This window comes from Panthera tigris, chromosome D4, assembly GCF_018350195.1.
Source record: "Panthera tigris isolate Pti1 chromosome D4, P.tigris_Pti1_mat1.1, whole genome shotgun sequence".
Taxonomy (NCBI): Eukaryota; Metazoa; Chordata; class Mammalia; order Carnivora; family Felidae; genus Panthera; species Panthera tigris.
In genome coordinates this window covers 62,106,459-62,128,648 of record NC_056672.1, presented here as the reverse complement: position 1 = coordinate 62,128,648, position 22,190 = coordinate 62,106,459, and the positions used below count along the sequence as shown (strand labels likewise).

Sequence of the window (22,190 nt, the reverse complement as noted above, 5' to 3'; positions counted from 1 at the left end):
CGTGACAGAGCCGCGGGCGGGAGGGGTGGCTGCGACCCCGCCCCGCGCACACCCCCAGCGCTCGCGTCGGCAGCTCCGCCCCCGCCCGCGGCCGGCGCCGCCTCCGGGGGAGCTATTGTTCCTGCGGCGGGGCGGGAGCGCCGAGGGCGGGGGTCGTAGGCGCTCCTCCGCCCGGCCGCGGGGAGCTGGCGGGCGCGGGGATGCTCCGTAGGCATTAGCCTGACAGACATTTTTGCCGCCCTTTGCAAGTGGTTTTGAAGCATTTCCTTCGCTCAGCAGCCAGGCTGGGAAAGAAGGGCAGGTGGTCTATTATACATCTATTTTCTAGGTGAAGCAACTGAGCCACAGGGAGGTGAAGGTGACTAGTCCAAGGTCACAAACCAAGAAATGGCCAGGACGCGAATTGGAACCCAAGTTCCGACCCCCAACTCTGCAGTTCCTAGAGATGGGCTAAATTTCTAGGCTCCTCACCCCCACCCTTTCCCACAGACACCAACTGAATTTAAAAATCTGTTTTGCCCTCTCCCACCCATAATAGCCAACGTGGAGAGCAGATTTTCCATATGCAAGACCTGGACGAAGCCCTTTACGAGCAGAGCATTCTCTCCAATTCTTTTTTACAGCCCTACAAGGGAGTTTTCATTCTCATCCCCATTCCACAGATGAGGAAGTTGGGACTCAGAGAGGTAAGGTGATCTGACTCCCAATCCAGTGCTCTCCCTATCACATCATGATAGATGAGATTTAGCCTCAGGTAGTAAGATTATGGAGTGAATTGTTCGAAGGTCTCTGACTTTTTTCATAGACTATGCTGCTTCTCCCCTAAGAAGAAATTTCTTAGTCTCACTGAAAAACTGATAAATATGACTCAAAATTTTTAGCATGTGGGACAAGCCACCACAAGCAAAAACACATCAGGGGAAATGTTTTCAATGTGAATAAGAGACAATGTACTTAATAGAAAGAACATAAATCAAGAAGAAAAAGTTGACACAACAGAAAAACGAGAAGAGAAGCTGACTTGTCTTATTCACATAAAATACAGTAAATATATGAAAAGATATTTAAACCCACTAGTAATGAAAGGCAGATTAAAACCACAAGATTTTTTTCCTGAAGATGATTTAACAATAGTTAAAAGAATTGACAAAACCTAGCACTATTAATTTATACATTTGGGGAGGACAATTAGACTATATATCAAAAACCTTTAAAATATGTGTACCCTTTAAACCTAGGAATTCTGTGTATTGGAATTTATCCAAAAGAAATAATTGTACATGGGGCACCTGGGTGGCTCAGTAGGTTAAGCACCCCACTCTTGATTTCCACTCAGGTCATGATCTCATGGTTCATGACATCAAGCCCGAGTGGGGCTCTGCACTGACAGTGTGAACCCTGCTTGGAATTCTCTCTCTCCTCTCCCTCTGCCCCTCCCCCACTCGCACACACATGTTCTCTCTGTCAAAATAAACATTTTTTTAAAGAAATAATTGTACAAGCACTCAAAAATGTGCATATGGATGTTCATCAGAGCTTTTTTATAATAGTAAATATAATCTAAATGTCCATCTGGAAAACAAAGTATCCTGCCTCTTTGTACACAGGAGTATTTTGCAGTTTTAACTATGATGATTAACTGACATCATAGTTTACTGACATGGAAAACAGCAGGCTACTGATGAGTATAATAAAATCCTATATTTCTAAAATATACATGTGTGTGTGCGCATATCCATAGGAAAGAAATCAAGAAGAATATACAGCTATATATTAACTGTGACTATTGGGCTTATGAGTGGCCCTTGTCTTTTATATTTTTCTGTTTTGTCTGATTTTTTTTTCAATGAAAATTTTTGTTATAATTTAAAACTCTCTTTTCTTTCAAATTGTATTTTCAACATACTTTTTATATAAATTCATATTGTTAACATTTTGTTAAGACTTGCCTCAAACCTCTGAACTGTTAGCAGTGGCATAGCAATTGTTACAATGAAAATTCAGCTTCTGGCTTCCAGTTCAGGTATGATCCCAGGTTCCTGACTGCTAAGCCACAGCTAGCTAAAGGCTCCTTCTCAGACCATTCCCTCAATAGCTTCTCTGCTAATCTTGACCTCTTCTATGCTTCTTTTTTGCCCTCTGTCTTGGCTCTTTCACTCCCTGTATTCTGCCTTTAATTTTGATTTGACTGCTAACCATAGCTCAGGCATAAAAACTAAGAGGAGACAACCCTTAAATAAAAAGCAAAAACACTGTGGCCATAAATCACAAATTAATTTACATCTGCACCTTCCTCCAAATTAGGTAGGAAAAATTAAGCATAGATTTCTCAAAAGTTGTCAAATTGAAAAGGACTCTACTTCAGAAATAGTATTTCTCTGACCTTAATTATTCAATCTCAGGAAAAAAAGATCTTAGTGGTCATCTAATACAACCGTCACGTGCTTTAGTATTGGTGACCCCAAAATGTCAGGTAGCAAAAGAGTATGGGACTCACTATATGAAAACCACCCAGAGAGTTTTAAAAGAAAGTAGATTTCTGAACACCACTCCAGACATGCTGGGAGTCAGGGGGTAGGGGGGGGTTATTCAAGTATCCCTTATTTATATTAAAGTTCTCTAGAACCTCACATGCACTGCCAATTTGGAAACCCCCGATCTAACCTTGATCAGTTACGGCTCCATAACAAACAACCATAAAACCTTAGCAGTTGCCACAATAAACATTCGTTTCTCATAAATCTGGGGGTTGATTAATCTAGACTGGGCTTGGCTGAATGGCTCTGCTTCAAGCTGCAGGTCTAGCTGAACTTGACTCTGATCTTCTCCAATATTATTCTTTTGGGGGTCCCAGCTGAAGGAGCAGCAAGCAGCTACCCGGAGGAACTCTTATGGAGTTGGCAGTGGTGCAGCAGGGGAAGCCCAACTGTGCAAGCTTTTTTCACACCCCTGCTTACACTTGTCTGTTAAAATTCCACTGGCTCAGTGGAGTCTCCTAGCTGAACCCAAAGACAACAAGTAAGGAACTCTACTCTGTGGAGGTGAGTGAGAGGGAGTGAATACGGGGTGAATATTTTTGAAAAATAATCTATCAGAAATCCTGTACTTGAATGTCATTATTTATGCTCTGTCAGAATGTTTTCAGTTCCCAGTAACAGAAAAACCAACCCAAATTAACTTAAAAAAGGATTTATGGGCTCAAATTTAAAAAAAAAAAAAAAAAAAGGCAAAAAGTAGTGCCCTCTCCTATGAGTTGGTTTTTGTCCTCAATAAGGCTTCACTCATGGAAAACATCTCATTCCCTCAAGAATTCTTTGTGAGCATCTGCTGTGTGCTAGGCACCACAGTAGCCTTGAGGGGTGAGAGATAATTCTGCCTCACTGTCTCAGGAGGAGGAGGGGAGGACATCTGAAAATTAGCAATTACAACTCAGTGTGATAAACACTAGATTGAAATGGAGCATGAGGGTGGGGGTAGGAGTAAATGGCAAATCCTACTCCACACTCCCAGCCTGGCCAAAATTTGGGCTTTTCTGGACCTCCCACTGCAGGGTCTAGCTGCATAATGAAGGCCCGATAAATGGTAATGAGACAATTTGGGACTGACAAATTGGCCCTAGTAGGAGAGAGTCACAGCACTTGAGCTCACTCCAGAAACACTGAAATGATTTATGGTACAGCACTGACACAAGCCTGGGGCTGACCTCTGGCCCTCTTCAGAAATTGGACTCCCCTTCCTAGAGAAAGCAACCCTTTTTTTAAAAAAAAAAAAAGTAGGGGTGCCTGGGTGGCTCAGTCGGTTAAGCATCCGACTTCGGCTCAGGTTATGATCTTGCGGTTTGTGAGTGGTTTGTGAGTTCAAGCCCCGCGTCAGGCTTTGTGCTGACAGCTCAGAGCCTAGAGCCTGCTTCAGATTCTGTGTTTCCTTCTCTCTCTGCCCCTCCCCTGCTCATGCTCTGTCTCTCTCTGTCTCAAAAATAAATAGAATATTAAAAAAAAATTTTTTTTTAAGTAAAGAGTGAAATCATTCATTCATTCATTAAGTCTGTACTGAAGACCTACTTCTCATTCCTGAAAATACAATGGTGAGCACAACAGACCTGGTCCCTGTCTTAATGAAGTTTACAGTCAAATATTAAACAATTATGCAAATAAAAGTGAAATTGTGGAGCACCTGGGTGACTCAATCAGTTAAGCATCCGACTTTCAATTTCAGCTCAGGTTGTGATCTCGCTCTTGGTGAGATCAAGCCTGGCATCAAGCTCTGTGCTGACAGAGCCGATGGAACTGGCTTGGGATTCTCTCTCTCTCTCTCTCTCTCTCTCTCTGCCCCTACCCTGCTCGCTCTCTCTCTTTCTGTCTCTCAAGATAAATAAAAAAAAAAAAAAAAACATTTTTTTTTAACGTTTTTTTATTATTTTTGAGACAGAGAGAGACAGAGCATGAACGGGGGAGGGTCACAGAGAGAGAGAGACACAGAATCTGAAACAGGCTCCAGGCTCCGAGCTGTCAGCACAGAGCCCGACACGGGGCTCGAACCCACGGACCGTGAGATCATGACCTGAGCCGAAGTCGGACACCCAACCGACTGAGCCACCAGGCGCCCCCCAAAAAAAAAACATTTTTAAGTGAAATTGCAACAATGTTGATAAATACTATGAAGGGGAAGTTCAGAGGTTTACAAAAAGGGTGAGTAAAGTTAACCAAGTGAAGAGGGAATGTTCCAGGCAGAGGGAACATCATGAACAAATGCCTGTGAGTAAAAAGGGTCTGAATGTCAGCCAGTGTAGTAAAGACAGCAAGGTCAGCTTGTTTTAAACCTCATTCATTGATTCAACAAATATTTACTGAGTATCTACTATGATGTAGGCACTGTTCTAGATGCCAAGAAATAGCAGTGAACAAAACAAAGTCCCTGCTTCTTATAAAACGTCTAGTCTAGTGAGGAGACCTCATAACAATAATACCAGTGGGAGAGAATAATTGTTGGATCAGGCCATAACAATAGCAACTATAATTCGCAGAAGACCTACTACATCCCAGGTACTGCCAGCCACTTTGTATTTGTTGTCACTAATCTTCCCACCCACTGTTGGTAGGTATTATTTCCATTTTAAAAATGAGGAAATTGAGGTTTATGAGGGTAAGTGACTACTCAAACTACAAAACTAGGAAGTTGGAGTCACCTGACTCTGGTTCCAGAGCCCCGCCACATCACTAAGGTGAGCGAGCTGGTGGAGAAGCATCATCATCTAATACAAAATGGAGCAAAGATTGTCACCACTGAGACTGCAGCCACCAAGGAGTGTGCACAAACAGTCCTGAGCCCCCTGCCAGCATGTCAGGAGACTTTCGTTGGGGCTTCTTGTGATCATGCAGGGATTACAGTAATGTGATTACACTGCTTGTAATTACAACTCCAGTTGAAAGCACTATGATTGTTACCCACATCCCCTTAATGGTCCTCAATTACATAGATGGGCAGAAGCCAAGGAGGCAAGGGTTACAGATATCTGAACAAAAAAGTGCTATGGGAATCCAGAGAAGTAGCCTCACTCCGCCTGAAGAACAGGCTTCACCACTATAATTCTGTCAATTTGAAAGGCTTCTCACCCAAACAGTCTCTGTGAGTGGGTAGGGAGACGGAGGCGGCATCTCTGGGTTTCTCCTGCAGGTCTTCTTGTCGTTCAGTTGTGCAGTATTGCCCTGAATACAGAATTAAGATTTTTCCTCATCTTTCAGCAAATGGAAATTTTCAGCTGCAATTCAGAAATTTCTCCCAGGGTTTAACTCATAAAGGATTGTACCAAAGAAATAGCTTCTCTGACAATCACACATAAATGGTAGTAAGAGGTATAGCATCGTAATTAAGACTGTAAGCTCTGGAACCAAACCATCTAGTTTTGCATCTTAACTCTGCCACTTGCTACCTCTATGACCTTGGGCAAGTTATTGAACTTCTCTATGCCTCAGTTGCATAATCTGTAGCGTGGAAATCAAACTTCTATATGCCTCACAGTGTTGTTTTAAGAAGAAAATGGGTTTGTATGGGCAAAATGCTTAGATTCATGCTTAGTACATTGTAAGTACTCAATAAATAATTGGCTAGGAGTAGTCGTGGCAAAGTAAGCACATAATAAGTGATAGTTCTTATTAGTGGCAGTAGCCGTTAACTGCATTTATATACTAGGCTAAGAGCTTCATGTGTATTATCTAATATAATGTTTCCAAAAACCTAATGGGGAAGGTGATATTATTATCCTCATTCTGTAGATGAGAAAACTGAGATTTGGAGAGGTTAAATCATTTGCCTGAGGTTACACAGTGAGCGGTCAGCAGGACTGATGCTGAAATCAAGGTCTGTCTGACTCGAAAGCCTATGGTCTAAAAAAAAAACTCAAAAGAGATAAAGTCAGCAGTCAAAACAGTTCATATGAGCTGGCTGGTTGCCGGAGAGACCTGCAGGAGGGTAGCCTCCTGACTGGCGGAGGCAGCCAAACAAGGAGGAGGAAAGTGGTGACAAATAGCCAGGTGGGTCAAAGGGAAGGACACGAGGTTACAGCCAAGAGTCTGGGAACTTGAGAATGGCATCCACTGAGCTAAGAATCATGAAAAAGAGAGAAAGCAAGGAGCTAACTACGTGGAGGAATTAAAGTGAGCCCAGTGGAGTGAAATAACTACATTTTGCCACTATGTGTATTTAAGTATGTCAGCTTGCCTCTGTATGTATACATATGTATGGAACATATGTCATTTGCCTGTGTGTGTACATATGTAATGAGTATATCAGCTTGCCTCTGTACATATGCAAAAGTGCCAAGCATATGCCATTTTACTCTCTGTGTACATATGTAGGGAATGAGTATATATCAGGTTGCCTCTCTGAGAGGGTGTATGTATGCAAATCTAAGTGTAACAGCTGGGCTCTGTGTTTGTACATGCACATGTACATGTGTGTATCCATGCACACATCACCATATATAGCAAATCATCAGTACATGTGAGCTTAAATTGAGTCAGCCGTTTTTTAATTCTCCTCCTTTGGTTCTAAGTTGAAAATTATTTCCTACAGTCTGATGGCCTTAGGACTCAACATCAGGGTCAATACAGTTAGACTCGGCACTTAGTCTGGGTTCCTAATTAAGGAAGTTATAAAGGTGAAACAAACACTGCATGCTGGAGCTGTTTCTCTCAACAGAGAACAATCATAATAAGACTCAGGGCAGCTCTGGTAGTGGTGGTTTCAACAACAGTGGGAGCAGGGGTCACGGTAGGGTATGGAGAGTGGTGACAGTAGTGCCATTCATCCGACATCCATCCAACAGTGTTTGTTATGTGCCAGTGTTAGGCACTGAAGATGCACAAGTGAACAAGATAGACACAGTCCCTGTCCTAGAGTCCAATAGGGAGTCAGACTTTAAACAATCCATTACAATTGTGAAGGGTTTTGCAAAGTATGTGTGAAAGCATCAGACAGGGACCCCTTACATACCAGGGGCTAAGAGTATCAAGGAAAACTTCTCCAGAGAAGTGACATTTAAGCTAAGGCTGGAAGACTGATGAAGAGTTAGAAGGAGGTAGAAAGAGAACAGTATTCCATGAAGAAAGTTTGACATAAAAAAATGAAAGAATATGGCAAGGTTAAAAACAGAGAAGACAGCTGTGGCCAAAGTTTCAGAAAGTGAGGAGGTGAATGACATAAAGAATGAAGTTGAAAAAAAAAAAAAGAATGAAGTTGGAGACTTCAGGAAGCACAGGCCAGATCACACAGGGCCTTTTAAACCAGGATAAGGATTCAAACTCCATCCTAAGATGATAAACAGGAAATAGCCTGCTCAGATTTGTTTTTAAAAGATTACTTGGTTAAAGGCATGAACTGTTAATGCCTTGGTTAAAGGCATGAACTGTTAATGCCTTGGTTAAAGGTATGTTAATTATATCTCAGTGATGCTGTTGAAAAAATCACTTGGGCTGCAGTGTACAGAGTGGATTGGAAAGGCACAGTGTACCCAAGAAAACCATGGGAGAGCTATTGCAGTGGTAAGTGATGATGGTAGCTTGGACTAGAGAAGATGTGGACAAGTAAATGAATTAGATTAAGGGAGGGGGGAATCAACAGAATCTGGTGACTAACTAGATATATAGGGGCTGATGGAGAGAAAGTGTCAAGCCAGGGTTAGCCCTACCTTCAGTGGCATTCACTAAAATAGCCATTTTCAGAGATGAAGCAGGTTTGGAGAGAGGATGATGAGTTCAGCTGTAGGCACACTGAGTCTGAGGGGCCAGTGAGGTATCTGTATCAAGCCATCAGTAGCAGTTGGATTTATAAGTCTGGTGTTCTTAAGAGATTTACACTGGGCATAGAGTGTGGGAGTCATCAAAGGATCAATTAATTGAAGTCATGGAAATGGATGTGATGACTTGAAAGTGTAGGAGATTCTACAAAATGAGAAGAGGGCCTAGGCTGAAGCCCTGAGGAACTCCAATGGAGGGGACTAGGAAAGAATTGCCAGAAAATTAGGAGGAAAATGAGGAAAGAACAATGTCATAGTGACCAAAAGGTATTTCAAGAAGCAGGACGTGGTCAACTAGTCAAATGTTGCTGAAAGATCAAGCAGACGAGTCCTGAATAGTGTCCAATAGCTATATCCACTTGAAGTCATCAGTGATTTTAGCAAAAGCCATCAGTAAAGTGGTAGGGGCAGAATCCAGATTAGAGCATGTTGAGACATGAGTAATAAGTGGAAAATGGAGAAGAACGTTTAAACAGCTTGGCTGTGAAGAGAAGGTGACTGTAGGTAGAAGAGGGACTTTTTAAGAGATGAGACTGTACAGTATTTAAATAATGATGATAAAGATCCAGTGGGGTGGGGGGAGTTGAGTATACAAACAGGATGAAGGATAACCAGTAGTGGGATAAGGATAATTTCAAGATACTTGAGAAGACAGGAAGGGGTGGAATTCAAAGCACAGATGGAGGGATTGACTTGAGAGAAGACACTTTCTTTGTAACAAGAGGGAAGATAGAATGGAGGCTGACTCATGTGGGTATTACACATATGGTTTTGAGATATCGAAGAAATTCCTGGATCCTGGCTTTGATGTTCTCTGACAAGAAAGGGAAATAGGGGTGGAGTGGGCATGGTGGGTGGGGGAAGTGGCTGGATCAAAAGGCAGGTGAAGGCAGCTTTGGCCCCACTGTAATCCCATAAACTCCCTCCTTAGCCTTTCTACCCCAGTCTTCATCAACCATCATTGATGTGGACAATCTCATTCTCCCTATCTTTTATGCAAAGTTCCTTTTTTTAAAAAAACTGACCTAAAACATGCAATGTATGTACTAGACACCACTTCAAATCAGGTACCTAGCCCTCTCTCTTAGCCAGATTACTGCTTTACTACAGAGAAACATGGGGTCAGATTTGAGAAGAGTGGTCATTGATGTTAAGGGGAAAGAAAACATGATTTTCCCAGCACAGCTCAGGAGAGATCCACAGCACCAGAGGCACAGACCAGAAAGGTACCCAGAAGCAGGAGTGCTTAGGAAAAGGAAGTTAGGAGCCTTTTATCTCAGGTGTGCACTTATTAACATGGGTGGGGGGAGAGGAAAAACCTACCCCTCTTCCTACTCACCTCCAGCAGAGGAGTTCTAAGGGAGATAGCTTCTTTTTCTTTTTTTTAACGATTATTCATTTTTGAGGACAGAGCACAAGCAGGGGAGAGGCAGAGAGAGAGACGGAGGCAGAGACACTGAATCTGAAGCGGGTTCCAGGCTCCAAGCTGTCAGCACAGAGCCCAATGTAGGGCTTGAACTCATGAACCACGAGATCATGACCTAAGCCAAGGTCAGACACTTAACCAACTGAGCCACCCAGGCGCCCTTAAGGGAGACAGCTTCTTAAGAAGGGGCAAAGGGGACCCTTTGCTTTCTGAACTAAATTCAGATTTTTCTCAGATCTGGCATACCTTCTTTCCATATGAATGCTAGCAAATAGTCAAGACTAATTTAATAATGATTTTGTAATCCCCATGAAATAACATCAGAGTGATGATCATTGATGGATGCTAAAACCATTGGGTGGAAGTTTGTTGGGGACAGAATATTCAGAGTCTTAAAGTATCACCCCACAGATAACTTATTACATATGAGTGAAAAACACAACTTTATAATGAAGAGAATTAGCAGACAGTGCCTTCACCAGGTGATCAAATTTAGCCTCACCAATGTGACTCCCCACGTTATGTAATGAGAATATAACATAATAGGGGCGCCTGGGTGGCTCAGTCGGTTGAGCGTCCGACTTTGGCTCAGGTCATGATCTCACAGTCTGTGAGTTCGAGCCCCACATCGGGCTCTGTGCTGACGGCTCAGAGCCTGGAGCCTGTTTCGGATTCTGTGTCTCCCTCTCTCTCTGCCCCTTCCCCGCTCATGCTCTGTCTCTCTCTGTCTCAAAAATAAATAAAAAACATTAAGAAAAAAAAAATTTTTTTAAAGAATGTAACATAATATACATGCTAGTCTTGCCAAAGAGGTTTAACCTGAATCAAATCTAATCACGAGGAAGAAATCAAATAAATCCAGCATGTGGGGCACATTGACAAGGCCTGGACTTTAAATGTAATGTCATGAAAAACAAAAAAGGAGAGAAGAGAGGTTTGTTCTACATTAAAATAGACTAAAAAGACAAAACCAACCAAATGCAATAAGCCTTGATTGAATCTGAGAAAATCAATAGCAATAAAAGACATTCTTAAGGCAACTTGAGAAATTTGAATGTAGATTACACATAGATGATATTATTGAGTTAATATCAGTTTTCTTAGGTGTGATAATGGGATCATGGTAATGTAGGAACATGTTCTTAGTGCATGCATGCTGAAGAATTTAGGGGCAAAGTGTCATAATATCTGCAGCTTTCAAGTGCTTGAGAGAGAGAAAAGCCATTAACAATTGGTAAATCTAGGTGGAGGGTAAAAAAAAAAAGATTTTAAAATACTCAATGCAGTCTATTTCTTCATCAAACATTTTTTTTTTTGCCATGACCTTGGGTAGCTTTATGCTTATAAGCATAAACTGTGCTTCTTAATGTGCTAAATTAAATTAGACTGAAATCTTTAAAAGCATCATAGCAAGAAAATTACTCTGCAAAGCTTTTTAGACATAAAAGAACTTCTAATTTGTGTAGGAGTATAAGTGAAGATATGGTAAAGTGGGAGAGAGAGCCACAAAATAATAAAAAGAACACTTTCCTAGGAGTCAGAAGACCTTTGAGTCCAGCACTTAACCACAGGAGATGTTAGATTCTCTGTCAGCAAAGTGGGGCTAATGGTATTGCCTTCATCATCTTGCTGTAGGTACAGGAGAAACAGAATGTGAAAAGGCTTTATCAACTGGAAAGGAGTATACAAGTGAAGTGATTTTTATTATCATGCCATGCTGATGTCCTATTAGCAGTGGTTCCAGAACTGTATTATACCTAACAAGCAACTGGAAAGCTTGTTAAAAGTGTAGATCTACAGGGGCACCTGAGTGGCTCAGTCAGGTAAGTGTCCGACTCTTGATCTGGGCTCGGGCCATGATCTCACCTTATGGTTCATGGGTTTGAGCCCTGAGCTGGGCTCTGGGCTAACAGCACGGAGCCTGCTTGGGATTTTGTCTCTCCCTCTCTCTGAGCCCCCCCTTCTTAAATAAGTGAATAAACTTAAAAAAAAAAAAAAAGTATAGGGGCATCTGGGTGGCTCAGTTGAGCGGCCGACTTCAGCTCGGGTTATCATCTCACAGTTTGTGAGTTTGAGCCCCGTGTCAGGCTCTGTGCTGACAGTTTAGAGCCTGGAGCCTATTTGGGATTCTGGGTCTCCCTCTCTCTGCCTCTCCCCTGCTTGCGCTCTCTCTCTCAAAAATAAATAAACATTTAAAAAATTTATTAAAAAAAAAAAAAAAAAAAGTGTGGATTTCCAGTCCGGCCTTCAGGGATTCTGATTCAGGAGGTCTGGGTTGGGCCCAGAATTTGCTTTGTGAAAGCACCCTCACTTTCTCTGGTGAGAGGGATCTGAAAACCACACTTCACTGCCATGGAGGTTACCGTGATCTAAAATCCTTGGACTCAATGTTTGGTTCGTGGATCAGCAACATCACCAGCACCTTGGGAGCTTGTTAGGAATGCAAAATCTGGCTCCACCCCAGATTTACTGGACCAGAATCTGCAATTTCAACAAGATGCTCAGGTGACTCCCATGCACACTGTTTGAGAAACACTAATCTACATGGCAAAACTGATCAGTGACCTCTCTTCTTCGTCTTGGTCCTGATTCTCCGCTTGTTGTCAGACAGAATTGAGCTACTAGCTTTGCTGTTGCTGACACCCTTAACCTCATTTAGCTCTTCTTTCAGCTTCTCTTTGTTTCTGGGTCCTCAGTGGTGGAAGATATTCGATAAACATAACCAAAGTTGCTTATCTTCTCACATGCTGTAAACGGACAATCAAAGCAAACTGAGTTGGTATCTAAATCTAGTTAAGCTATTTACCAGGTATGTGATTTTTTTTTTCTTATAGTGACATAAAATTTACCATTTTAACAATTTTTAAGCATACAGTTCAGATATGTGATACTGAACAAGTCACTTAACCTCTCTAATCTTCCATTTCATTATCTTTAAAATATAGGTGATATTACCTACTCCTGCAGAGTATTTTAAGCATTAAATGAGATTTAAAAAAAGAATTAAATGATACACATACATGCCTAGAACCCACAGAAGATGTTCAATAAATGCTAACTCCCTTCCTTTCATTCTAAGTAGATTTCAGACAGCGCTGATTTTACAACAGATGTCATCTACTGAAACCAACTGATAAGAATTTCAAAGCATATATAAAAATGTACATATTATTGCCTTAGAACAGGGCAATTTGTAAAATAAAACTATTCTATAATCTATAGCATTGGCCAGTTTGAAATAGCTAAAGGAAAGAGTACCCAATTGCATTTTGTTGGGAAAATTACATTTTGGGAAGCAGCAACCCTTTTGTGCCCATTATATAGAAGTTCTTGCACTGACTGTACTTAGATTGCTTTAGAAACAATTCAAGTACAGTCATTATCCTAACATCAATAACTTTTACAAGTGGAGCTTTCAACCTTGGGGCTGATCCACTTGGATGCAGTATTTGAATTCCATTTATGTGCACATAATCTTTTAAAGAGATACTAAATTGAAAACTTGGGTTACATGCAGTAAATTGAAAAGATTAGTTTACCTTGAGAATGAGACTAATTAGAACAGGGGAAGGGAATTTAGAGATTCTCTCCTCCAACAGCCTTATTTTACAAATAAGGAAATTAATATCAAGAAAGACCTAGTAACTTGCCCTCACTCACATGATGAGTTATTAGCAAACCTGGGACCAGAGCCCAGGTTCCAGGAGTGTGTCCTGGTGTCACTTGACTTTGAAGAATGGGTGACACTTCAGCAGCATAGGTGATGGGAAGGGGTTATGGAGAGGCCGACAGCACTCCTGGTAGAAGGATCAATGGAAGTAATTTCACAGAGCCAGGCTCTGAAATGGAGAGACTGATGAATGTACTCAGGAAGTGTCAGAGTGGGGAGGCTGGAAGGAGAGATTAAGATGAAGTTTTGTGACGTTAGAAGAAAGTCCTGGATTCTCTTGTAACACAGAATATCAGAAGAGACTTTTATGGACTCTTTTTTATAGTTTATATGGCTCTTCCATATTTGTAGTCTCATTATAGCAATCTTGGGAAATAGATATTATACAGATGATGGTCTAATATTCAGAAGGTCATGTTCTTTGCAAAACTAAGATTTGAACTAGGGCTCTGAATAGCAAGGCGGTGTATTATGATCCTTTTTTTGTCTGTTTGCTTGTCTTTGTTTTTTGTTTTTAAGTAATCTCTGCACTCAATGTGGGACTCAAACTCACAACCCTGAGATCAAGAGTCGCATGCTTTACTGACTAAGCCAGCCAGGTGCCCCATGTGTATTATGATTCTTAAAGGCATAAGCTCCAGAGCCAGGCCACTTGGGTTTAAATCTGTCTGGCCCCATTTAGAAGCCATATAAACTTGAGAGAAAAAAATGGCTAAAACTTAGTGTTTATTATGTGCCAGGCTCTGTTCTAAATGCATAGAACTAAATACATATTACTCATTTAATCCAACATCCCTATTATCTATTATCATTACTACTTTAAAAGCTCTCCTCCAGGAGAAAGAGGAGTGAAAGAAGTAAGGAAGGAGTGCCTCAGTAGAAGATGAAAAACAGGGAAGCATTTCCTCTTAGATTCTCTGTTCTTTATTATATGGTCTCAAGTCTGGTATTCCACTGGTTCCCTTCCCACTTGTGATACTGTGGTAGATTAAATTATTGTTCAAAATATTCACCTCTTCACTTCACCTTCTTAGGAGGACTCTACTTCCCTCTGCTTGACTTTGCGCCCAGCCATATGACTTGCTCTGGCCAAGGAAATATTAGCAGATTTAACACCAAAATTTGAAATAAAAATGCTTCTACAGTTGGGCTTGTCCTCTTGTACTTCTGCTATCACACTGAGAAGAGCTTCCCCTGAATAGCTTCTGCCCTGCTACTCCCTAGACTTCTCAGTGGTTAAGTGTGAAGTAACCACCCTCCAATCCTACAAAAGATCTAATACTAGCCCATCCAAAGACACTCTTCGAGATTCAAGTATAAGAGGGGCGCCTGGGTGGCTCAGTTGGTTGAATATCCGACTTCAGTTCAGGTCATGATCTTGGGGTTCATGGGTTCGAGCCTCACCTCAGGCTCTGTACTGACAGCTCAGAGCCTGGAGCCTGCTTCAGTTTCTGTGTCTCCCTTTCTCTCTGCCCATCCCCTGCTCATGCTGTCTCTCTCAAAAATAAATAAATGTTAAAAAAAATTAAGAGTGCCTGGGTAGCTTGGTGACTCTTGATTTCAGTTCAGGACATGCTCTCACGATTCGTGAGTTCGAACCCCATGTCATTGGTGTTCTCTCTCTCCCTCTCTCCCCCTTTTCCACACGAGTGCTTGTGCTTTCTTTCTCTTTCTCAAAATAAAGAAACTTAAACAAACAAACAAACAAAATACTCAAGGATAAGAATCTAGATCCATATGTATTTCACCAGCAGAGCAACAACCACTGAGCTTCCTTCTTGGTTACTCTGGAAGCTGAACCAGAAGAATGGGACAAAACCTGACAACTTCTACTTCTACTGACTTCTGCTACTTACAGTACTTTCTCTATTAACAAGCATTCTTTTTATCAAAAGTAACCTATCTCTTAAGTAACAGGGTTTGGAATCTCCCCCCCACCTCAATAAACCCACAAAAAGAAAACTCAGAACAGAACCCAATTAAATCTCTTGGCACTCACCAGGAGAAGGAAGCCCATATTTATGGATGGAGAACCTCCCGCCCTGAGCCCTTTACTAAAGGTACAGGTTAATCTTACACACACATGCGCGTGTGCACACACACACACACACACACACACACACACACACACAGTGGCAGTGCTGTCAAGGCATCTTGCAAGCAGAACTAGAGCTTCTGATCCTCTCATTCAGAAGTAGTGGATCACCATTCTGTCCATTCCAATGAGTGGCAACAGTGAGGGAACCCTCACACAGAATCTGGGTATCTGGATAATGTAGGAATATAAGTTTTCCACCTAATGATGATAAACTGCACTGTTGGGGTAACAGTCAGCTTGCAATCCTGACAGTTACAGTGGGTTATGGAGGTTCAATAGGTATGTTCTTTAAAAAATTTACTTAAATCACCCTTCTATAAATTGAACCTCATTCTAAATGCACCAAAGGGCTGTTTTAGGAAATGTCATGTTGAAATTTTTCACAAAGAAAATAATCTCACTCTTGTAACTTTATGTAAGTTTTCTACACTGGGTGTTCCTGAACCATAGTGCACCTGGGTACTTCCCCTATAAAGGAGTTTCTCTACAGGAGGGCATCCATTCCACAATGACAACAATAATGTTAAAATGCTTTACATCACTCTTTATTTCAAAAGTGCTTTACTAACATAGACTAATCTTCACAACATTTAAGGGAGGTAGATAAGTATTACACCACTTTCACAGATGGAGAAACGGAGGCAAAGATTAGTAAATTGTGTTGAAGGGCATAATATATGGCACGATTAGGAAAATAATTTGTTGCAGTCACGGATCACTGGTGATCTTGCCCCATGACTTCTGAGTCCCACCAACACAAAAGTAGCAGATGCAGCATGGAAGCAGGTTGTCCTCAGTTTGGCTAGTCTAAGGCTACGCTTCTCCTTGTTGACACCAGATGTTGAATGTGCTGCCCTTTGGCCAGTATTTCCCTCACACACATTCTCACATGACTCCACCTCTAAAACAGGGGAGAGTAGGAGCTATGGTGGGTACAGGAGGAGGGGCTGGAGGAACAGGGCTGGGAAGGTGGAAGACAGAAAACACGAACTGGTATCAAGCAAGGGCGAGGAAGAACAGGAGGAGCCATGGGAGGCAGCCCAACGAAGAAAGCCAGAGCAGAAAAGAAGTGTCACTCCATGTGAAAAGCTCAGACATCCAGAAATGCTATTAAAAGGGTAATTCTTCACAATGACATTACAGAGCCATTCCTCGTGGCTTTGCCAAATATAATTATCAGGTCCTTCTGACATTCCCAGGAGGCAGAGCCATTCCTCTCCCCTGGTCCAAACCAAGTGCTGATGTAATTGACCTGACACTGCAGAGGCTGTTGACAACTCAAATGCACTCTCCCACCATGCTGCCTCTTCTTCTAGTCTCTTTCTTCCAACAACAACAACTACAAAACAACAACAACAAAGTCAATGCCTTTCAAGATTCTCTCTGCAAAATTCCTAAAACGTTCCCTAAAACTTTGATGAGTAGGGTAGAATTCCATGTTTGACTTTTATAAAGGGGCTGTAATAGGCATACATGGGCATGAACAGCCCCTCTCGGCCAATGCCCCTTTATACAACGTGGGACACTAAAGAAAGGACCTTTTCTGATCTTTCTAGGGCAAAGCCATTGTAAGTGATGGTGACATGCACCACCACCTGCATTGGAGTTACTGGTGGCTGAGGCAGCACCAAATGAGGGGGCTGACGAAGACCCCGGGCTAAAGTGTCATCGGAGGGACAGGTGGAAGAAGAAGTCAGAGCAAAGAGAGGCCAGCCACGGCAGAGATGGGTAGAGGTGCTCCCTCCCATCCCATGTTCGAGGCTGCATGGAGGCAACAATGTTAGTTCATCTCTCGGCACCTCCTAGGTTGGGTCAGAGCCAGAAATGCATCCTTTCTTCATTTCAATCGGCAGCATGGTTCTTTCTGGCACATAGCTTTAACACCTCACCCCTCCTCTCCAACAAGAGCAATCAACTGCCAAGCCTGATTCCACCTCTGCAGTGCCCTTCACATTGGTCTCCCTGTCTGATGACAGCCTCCTCTAGATCCTATCATCTCATCCTGACCAGGGCAAGACCCTCCTACCTCATCTCCTGCACTCCAGTCTTCCCTAAACTCAGTTGCACCTTCTCATCTTCCTCCTGGAGCACAGCGTTCATGCTGCTGCCCAATTTGGAAATTCACCATGTTCTCACTGCCTCCCAGTTATGTGTCTCATCATCTTGAATCTTCAACAGATTCCATCTGTTGCATCTAGCAAAGGTTCTCTTCTTTCTGAACCTCCACCTGTCCAAATGCCAACTCTAAAGACTCAGCTCAGATACCACCTCTCCCAAGAGGTCTTCCTTCCCGGAGGAGGTGGCATTTCCTCTGAGCTACAAATGCACTTGAAGACATGCACTAATGGAGTACATGACAACTGCGTGTAAGTCTTACCTCCCCGACTGGGTGTGTCCACGATTTGGCAGGGTGGGGGATGGTGAACTGTCTTAAAATTTGTCTATTCCCTACAGCACCTACCAAGAATTGGTTATTGCATATCCACCTCAGTAAGGAACTGCTCAATGGTGAAATGAACATATACCTGCCCATGAATGAAGACACCAAAGTACACTGCAGGTGTGATCTGACTCTCAGGATAAAACAAATCCATGATATAACTTTGAGGGATGGGATAGGGGCAGGCAGGTGGGACTATCTGTTTTGGAGTCGAGAGACCTAGGACTGAAGTTCTGCTTTGCCATCTACCAGCCACTGGTCTGGTACCAGATGATTCTTCTCTGAGCATCATTTCCTGACTTCTGCATGACCTCACAGGATTAAGGATCAAATGAGACATAACTGTGAACTCTACACCACTGGTTCTCAATCCCAGTGATGTATCATAACCTCCAATAAACCTTCTGAAAAATGTAGAGGACAAGGCCCCAACCCAAGTCAACTGAACCAGAATACTCTGGGATTGGGACCAGGTGGGACTAATTATTTATAAAATACTATTTTTATGCATAGCCAAGGTTGAAAACTACCGTTATAAACTCATAAATACCATTAACAGTAGAGCACGGTTTAATTATCCTTTTAGGCTTCGGTTTGATTATCCTTTATTTGGTTAGGAATTCATTCTGTTTTTATAATTTCATTATGTGTGTGAGCATGTTTTGTGTTGTTCTGCATTGCTGTTTGTGTGCTTCAGTGATAAATTCTGAGAGAGGATAATGTCCAGCACACTGCTATACACAAAGTGTACCTAACCCAATTTGGGAGAGTCTGGGGAGGATGATAAGTAAAAACTTCACAAAGTCCTCTAAAAAACCTTGCTACGCCGAAGTGTGGGGACCAGACAAGCAGAACTGGCAAAACTGGGGAGCTTGTAAGAAATGCAAAATCTCAGGCCCCACTCCAGAAGCTGCATATTAACAAGATTTCCAGATGGATCAGTAGGTGAAACAAAGGGAAACTTCACTCTGTTCACATCTGTGTTGAGGGCCTGCCATTCCCTGCCCTAATCCTGAGCGGGTAGGAGGGCATGGAGAATGTCAAGTTCTGTCTTCCATAAACCATTTAAGCTTGGGACGTTACCTAGATGTGTCTTCTCTAAAGGGTCCATTTTGTAAACATGAAATTAAGAATACAAATCCTTACAAAAGGATCCTTTCTTTCAAATCTAGTCTTTATAGCTTTCCTTCAAATAACCAGTGCTTCTAAGATATTTAAAATAAGATCAGTGTATAAATTGATATCCATTTAAGTTTTATGTAGTGCGTAAATTAAATAACAAGTATATGTTTATCTTACTCAACTTACAGTCCCCAGGACCCAAATTCAAAACTTAGGAAGGCGGGAAGCTGAGCCAAAGCAGTAATCAATTGTTCCCTAATGACCCATACCTTCTGGACAATTCGGATGTTAGCAGTACCCATTCAAGACTATGCAGACCACACCACAGTCAAGGAGTTGCAGAAGATTCTAAACATTATCTAAACCAATGCCTTACTTTATTACAGGCACTGATTAAAAGGAGGTACCCCAGGTCACACAGCACTTTGAGGCAGAGCCAAGATCAGAATTCAGGCCGTGGCTTCTCACCCTACACCCCCCTACATAGCCTCTGCCACACATACTTTTCTTTCCCCAGCACGTGGCCTTGAAATTTCATGCTCAGAAATTGCTGACCTGCCTTGACACGTGTTACTTTTCTTGTTCCAGCTACTGCTGTGCCCAACATCCCAGAACTGGTTTTAACACTAGGCTACAGGAGAAGCTATCTCACAACTAAATCAAAATATCCATTTACCAATCCATAGTTCCAAATATGCTGGTAACGGGTTCTTAAAAAGCCAATGCTAACCATGTGATGCAAACTCCACAGCATTACTAATAGCTAGCACCATGAGCATGGTGAGGGAAGGGCCTTTCCCTAGGTGGCCGATGATTAAAAACAGGGCACCCATTAACTCAGTAGCACAAAGTTGGGAGGAAACTACAGAGGGAAAGCAAAAATGAGCACAGTGGGGTTGGCAGCACCTTTAAAAAACATACACAGTGTGACTATAAAATTGCAAGTCTTATCTTTTAATAAAACAAACATGATAGGTTATAGAAATCTAAATGAACATTTGTCCCTCAAAGCAGTTACATCCTTAGTTCCAACAGAGCTACTGCTTTTGGAGCCATTATTTGGAACCCCTCTTTGGGGAAAGGCCTTCAAAGGCAGTGCATGAGCCACATGAGAAAATATCCTTCCAAATGTTGGGTGTTTAAAATCAGAAAAGCCACTCAAAGAATGACACTGGGGGTGGGGGAAGGAAAAAGGCTCTCATGGAGGTTTCCCTAAAGACCTCCAGCGAGTTCTGAGCAATAGCATCACCCCTGGAGAAACATGTGGCCTCCAGGGACTTTCAGCCACTTTCAACGGGAACGCGTTCACTTGGATAGAAAAGTTCCGCTACTAAAAAAAAAAAAAATCAGCCACACTCCTTTATAGTCACACTTGCCTCTGATTAAAAAAATACAACAACAACACTCACACGTGGTTCTTGTATGAATTCTAATTAAGAGACATTACATTCAGAATCATAGCACTCATAGTGATAGTTTTCAGGAGACTGGATCAGCTTCTTTGCCACTGAAGGGGTACATGGGGTGCAGCAGTTTACCTGAATGTATTCTTAAATACGTGACTACTACCGCTCTAATTTTCCTAGTTGTAGCTCTGTTACAAGTTACTGACCGCAAGTTCATGTTCCAGGCTTTCTTTGCCGACACAGATTGGTTACAAGGGAGCCGCCCCCACAGTCTTAGGGTGAATTGGGAAAGGGCCGGTTAAATGAGGAGACAGGCCACTCCTTGGTGAAAGTTTGTAGCTTCCTTTCCCAATACATCTTCTTTTTATTGAGAACTTCCATTTTTATCCTGTGTTCCTCCTCTGCCATCTCACACTCCCGCTCTATCTGCTGGATTTTGGCCACATGCACCTCATTCATCTGTATCAGCTGCAGCTGTAAGATGGACATTTGTTGATGGTGTTCTTCCTCATGCATCTTTTTTAAAGCACCTTCCTGAGAGGTTTTGCTCCTGTAGTGTTTATTGGCTGTTATTCTGACAGCTGAACACGAGGGTTCAGGTTGAGAGGTCCCCTCACACACAGGAAAATGTATGAACTCTTTCTCATCATCGCACAGTTCTCTATTTGAAACAGCAAATGATTCTGAAAAACAGTAGCAGAAAACATACGTTCAAAGATTTTACAGGCAGAGAGTGTATCAATCCTATTCCAAATGACAGGTCCCCCATCACAGGATGTAGCGGAAACAGTGTCTGCTTTGGCCTGCTTTGTCTATGGGTACTCTTGCCACACCTGACTTTTCAAAACCCACAAGTCAAAACCAGTGTTCCCTCCAGAAGCAATGATAAAGGGTTTCGTCATGTGGTTTCTAGAACTGTGAACTATAGGAACAGTGGTCCGAGACTGTGCTTATCAAGAACTGTTGACCTAAATTCTAAACCGAAGTGTGCACAACTCCGAATAAGCAGAACACCATGGTACGAGCGCAATGGTGGGTTTTCAGATTAAGTTCTCCGTCAGTTTGACCTCCCTGTCTCAGTTTCTCATCCGGCCGTGAACACTTTCCGTAGCCCTTGACAATCCTTCCTGAAATCTCTTTCCTCTGTTAGCTTCCACACCATGGCTCTCTCCTCAGTTTTCGACACCTCCTCTCCCGACTGCTCCTTCTCAAGCTTCCTTCCAGGACTCAGACTCTTGCTGCACCTGCAACTCACCTCTTAATATTCCTCTGGGGTTCCCATTTTTGGCTCAGTTTTCACTGCAGCCTAGTAACCCTCATAATCTGGTTTCTGACCTTCCTTTTTCTCGCCTTACTCCAAAATACCCTGGGTGCCCTTCAATCGTACCAAAAATTTCACATTCTTTAAAGGCCATGCTCTTTTTTATAATTCTGTCTCTGTTCCTTCAGCCTGAAGTTGGGCTAACTATTCATCCCTCTTCACTCCCCACCCAGGACCCCACACTCACTCAAGCATGCACTCTTATTCCAGACTCTCCTTTTCAACCTCCCCACAACCCCTACTTTGTTCAGCATCTGCGAAACCCCAGATCGCTCCTTTCTCTATGAGTACTCCTCTGTAATAGCACTTACCATGTTCTAGTATTACTTTGGGACCATGCCTTATTCATTTCTTTTATCCTTGGGCACCAATTATTTTGCTTGGTACATAGAGGATGCCTAGTAAATATTTATT

At 42.3% G+C, this 22,190-nt stretch overlaps 1 protein-coding gene and 1 long non-coding RNA gene across 7 annotated transcripts in view; one reads left to right on the top strand and one right to left on the bottom strand.

The window, feature by feature from the left end:
- Window positions 1-22,190, bottom strand: part of TMEFF1 (transmembrane protein with EGF like and two follistatin like domains 1) — a 153,359-nt gene that overhangs the window by 81,131 nt on the left and 50,038 nt on the right. For all 6 annotated transcript variants that reach the window (XM_042964181.1, XM_042964180.1, XM_042964178.1 and 3 more), the window contains one exon: window positions 16,011-21,138. In XM_042964181.1, the coding sequence (XP_042820115.1) occupies window positions 20,729-21,138 (410 nt within the window). In that variant the 3' untranslated portion in view covers window positions 16,011-20,728. Of the gene's footprint in view, window positions 21,139-22,190 lie in introns of those variants that run through there.
- On the top strand, window positions 159-14,508 carry LOC122233048. Its single transcript, XR_006210499.1, has 6 exons — window positions 159-301; window positions 624-686; window positions 2,855-3,041; window positions 11,355-11,542; window positions 12,391-12,528; window positions 14,424-14,508. It is a non-coding gene; the product is annotated as an uncharacterized LOC122233048 (long non-coding RNA).